Genomic DNA, 3,341 nt, shown 5'->3' with positions numbered 1-3,341 from the left:
ATACTTTTGTGTGTTGTGTAAAATTAGCTTAAATACAATCAATAATAATCATAAATAAAATGTTCTTTTGGATTGGGTACTACTAATAGGTATGGAATAAAATAAAGAATTGTCATTTTTGTTGATGTTAGAGTAGCATCAATGTTGTGTACCGAACCTCTTTGCACTGCACACATGAATATTTAATTACAGCAAAAGGTAAAAAGTTTTATTTAATATATTATCTATAGCAAGTATGTTAAGACATTTGCTAAGTTTATGTTATATACAACACATTATTTATTAGATATATTATTCCCTGTTAGATCTCTGTTTGCAGTGTAGTGGTATATATATTATGTATATTAATTTACAAACCACAGCGATCTAAGAATAAAATAAGCCTGAGTTATATTTCATCCATCAATATATATTTTATTGCCATTATTATAATTAGTATAAAGAGCCTTTAAGAAAACACTTTCCCACATCCCATAAAAATAAGTGCAGTCTTGAGGACTTTGCCACTATCAGTTAATTATCTAATTAACTAATGTTATAAAAGAATGTAGTTACTACTTGCTAGGCTTAGTGTGTAGCAAATCCTCCTAAAGAAAGTAACAATAAATCACATGAAAGACATGTTAGCTAAAAAAAATTGTAACATAATAACAAATAGTCGTTACAAAATATAAATTTCCTTTTTCATCCCATAGGGAAAATTAATAAGGATGAGAAATAAATCGCTTGTCAAATATTGCAGCTTTTAGTCCATCTTTTAGTTGTAAGAGCTTCAGGGCAGACATCTGAATAAAAGTCTTTATCAATGAATTGGTCTCTCTGAGTTCATTACATAGTAAAGAAGACTTTTATTATCAGCACAATGCGGGGAAATGTGCTAATAAGGTTACACATATAGTCCACACAGCATTACACTGCAGGTACAAATCGGTCCATGTTTCCTGAGTAGGTGGCATGCCTTAAATAAGCATTTGTACCTGGCAGCTGCCCATTACTATTGTAGGCAGACAAGGAGGTGTACTGCCCTGGAGACATCCTTCCATAGAAGTCCATACTATCAGTATTCATCACTGGGGAGGTGTTCATAGGTATTCTGCTAGATGTTCCAAATAACTGGGTGTTGCTATGTGTGTATGAACTCTGGTTCATTGGCAGATGGCTATTAGGCACTGGGTATGAGTATGGCATTGGGTTGGTAGACCTCTGAAGCATGGAGCTCCCACCTGCCTGACTGTTGTACCCTGTGCTAGCATAAGTGCAGGAGCTGGATGTGGTGGAGTTGGCTTCTGGGCTCATTGACCTGCTGGTCTGCTGGGTATGCTCAGAGCCACTGGAGTGGCCTATTAGAGTATTGATGCTGAACACCCTAGACTGCCCAGAGCTAAAGGCAGGTGAAGAAGAGGGATAATAAACAGAAGAATGGGGGGTTATCTGTTGGGTATAGGTGGGGCTCATGGTCATGTTGGAATACATTGAGTTGGGGTGGTAAGATGGTCTGGAGACTTGGAGAGATGGGAACATACTGGTGTCATGTATGTAGGCTGGATAAGTGGTTAGATCAGTCCTTTTAAATCTCTTCCTTCTTCTCAGGAAGCTTCCACTGTCAAACATATCTTCAGCATTGGGGTCCAGAGCCCAATAGTTGCCTTTGCCAGGTCTCCCTGGCTCCCTAGGGATTTTTATGAAGCAGTCATTCAGTGTAAGGTTGTGTCTGATGGAGTTCTGCCACTTTTTGGAATTATCTCTGTAAAAAGGGAACCTCTCAGTGATAAATTTGTATATACCTCCAAGGGTGAGCTTTCTCTCAGAAGAATGGGCAATAGCCATGGCTATTAGGGCGATATAGCTATAGGGTGGCTTGCCTCTCTGGAGGGGTCTTTTCCTTCTCCTTCCTTTTGGTGTATCCTCTGCTTCAGTCTGTCCAGTGGTCACACTTGACTCAGGAGCTGGCTCTTTCTCCACCTTCACCACTGGTAGTGTGAAATTACCAGCTTGTTGTAGGTTGGTACTAGCCCCAGTGGCTCTGGTAGGGGACTGGTGGCTCTCTGCCGTCATCCTTATACTTGATTTTCCTGTTTAAAATCACCTTTCCTCTCCAAACAAATCAGCAGCAGTTGGGAACTTCTCGAATTTCTAATGGTGTATTGTTGTATAATCCCACGAATCCAGCGAGTAAAAGACCACCAAGCAAGGCACTGTCCTTATACCAAGCCTGGACCTTACCTACAAGTCTGGAGTACACTTGTAAGGGGCAATCAGATGAGTGCAGGGATAAAACTTCTTCTATACTTGTTGTCTGCCAGATACAACCGGGGACAATTATAATAATATTCCTTGTGACAGCCAGAAACCTGCAAAGTGAACACCAAGTGCAAAACATTAGTACAACACTTTAACTACTAGAGAAGTTAGTAGTTATATATATATATATATATATATATATATATATATATATATATATATATAGCAGAGTTTAGATTAAATGAGGGTAATGAGTAGATACCACATTTCACATAAACAAGTTTATTTTAGCAATATTAGTAAAATATTTTGTACCCCCTCCAGTTTTATAAAAAAAAGTTTGTTTCGCTTAAACAGTCCCGATAACTAAACACTAATTCTATATTCCTATGTCCCATATTCTTGTTATAAAATGAGACTTTATAAAATATTTTTAGATCAGTAAACATATAAGAACATAACTTGTGATAATCAAAGTACAAACAATAACCCTTATTAGTAACAGATGTTTCATTTAGAGTATTATAGTATAGAATACTGAAAGTAGTTATTGCAGAACTCTGATTAGAAACCCGGCTTCTGTCTTTTAAATGCTTTTTACAAATAACATTGTATTATATTAGTAATTAAAGTAAAATGTAACTGTTATTAAATGATAAATATAGTGAAAGTAAAGCGTTCCATGTAATGTATGTTTCCTTACCTTGCAGACAGGTGAGGGGTGCAGTGTGTGCACACTGAAGACTAGACTGGATCTACTCCTGTCCCCAGGTACAAAGCCTTATATAGAGCAACTCCTACCTGTACACCTTTACTGTCACAATAAGAGTCCCATATACACACGGGGATTCCCAGCCTCCTGAGATCACAAAATAAAAGCTTTCAGGCTCCAGAGAGTGCCACCCACCTTGTTTCTGTATCACAATGGTAAGAGGACATAGTATGTATTATTTTATATCATAAATCAGTAACTTACTAACAGTAACACCAATGATTCCAGGTTTTCTTAACAGAACATTAATGAATTACAACCTACTTCTTTATCAACTTATTCTGTATCTTTAATATTAATTGCTACTAATATTAAAGCATGCACATCG

The 3,341-nt window shown here is 37.1% G+C and overlaps 1 protein-coding gene across 1 annotated transcript; it reads right to left on the bottom strand.

Moving 5' to 3' along the window:
* Nucleotides 1–909: 909 nt before the first annotated feature.
* FOXE1 (forkhead box E1) lies at nucleotides 910–2,055 on the bottom strand. The gene has a single exon (XM_072407067.1). The coding sequence runs from the start codon at nucleotides 2,053–2,055 to the stop codon at nucleotides 910–912; it is 1,146 nt and encodes a 381-aa protein (XP_072263168.1).
* Nucleotides 2,056–3,341: the final 1,286 nt, after the last annotated feature.

The sequence above is a fragment of the Pyxicephalus adspersus genome, chromosome 3, assembly GCF_032062135.1.
Source record: "Pyxicephalus adspersus chromosome 3, UCB_Pads_2.0, whole genome shotgun sequence".
Classification (NCBI taxonomy): Eukaryota; Metazoa; Chordata; class Amphibia; order Anura; family Pyxicephalidae; genus Pyxicephalus; species Pyxicephalus adspersus.
Note: the sequence above shows the minus strand (reverse complement) of the source record. Positions and strands in the feature narration are given on the sequence as shown.

What these genes read in the sequence shown, in the direction of transcription:
- FOXE1 (XM_072407067.1), bottom strand. Translation starts at nt 2,055, where the DNA reads ATGACGGCAGAGAGCCACCAGTCCCCTACCAGAGCCACTGGGGCTAGT.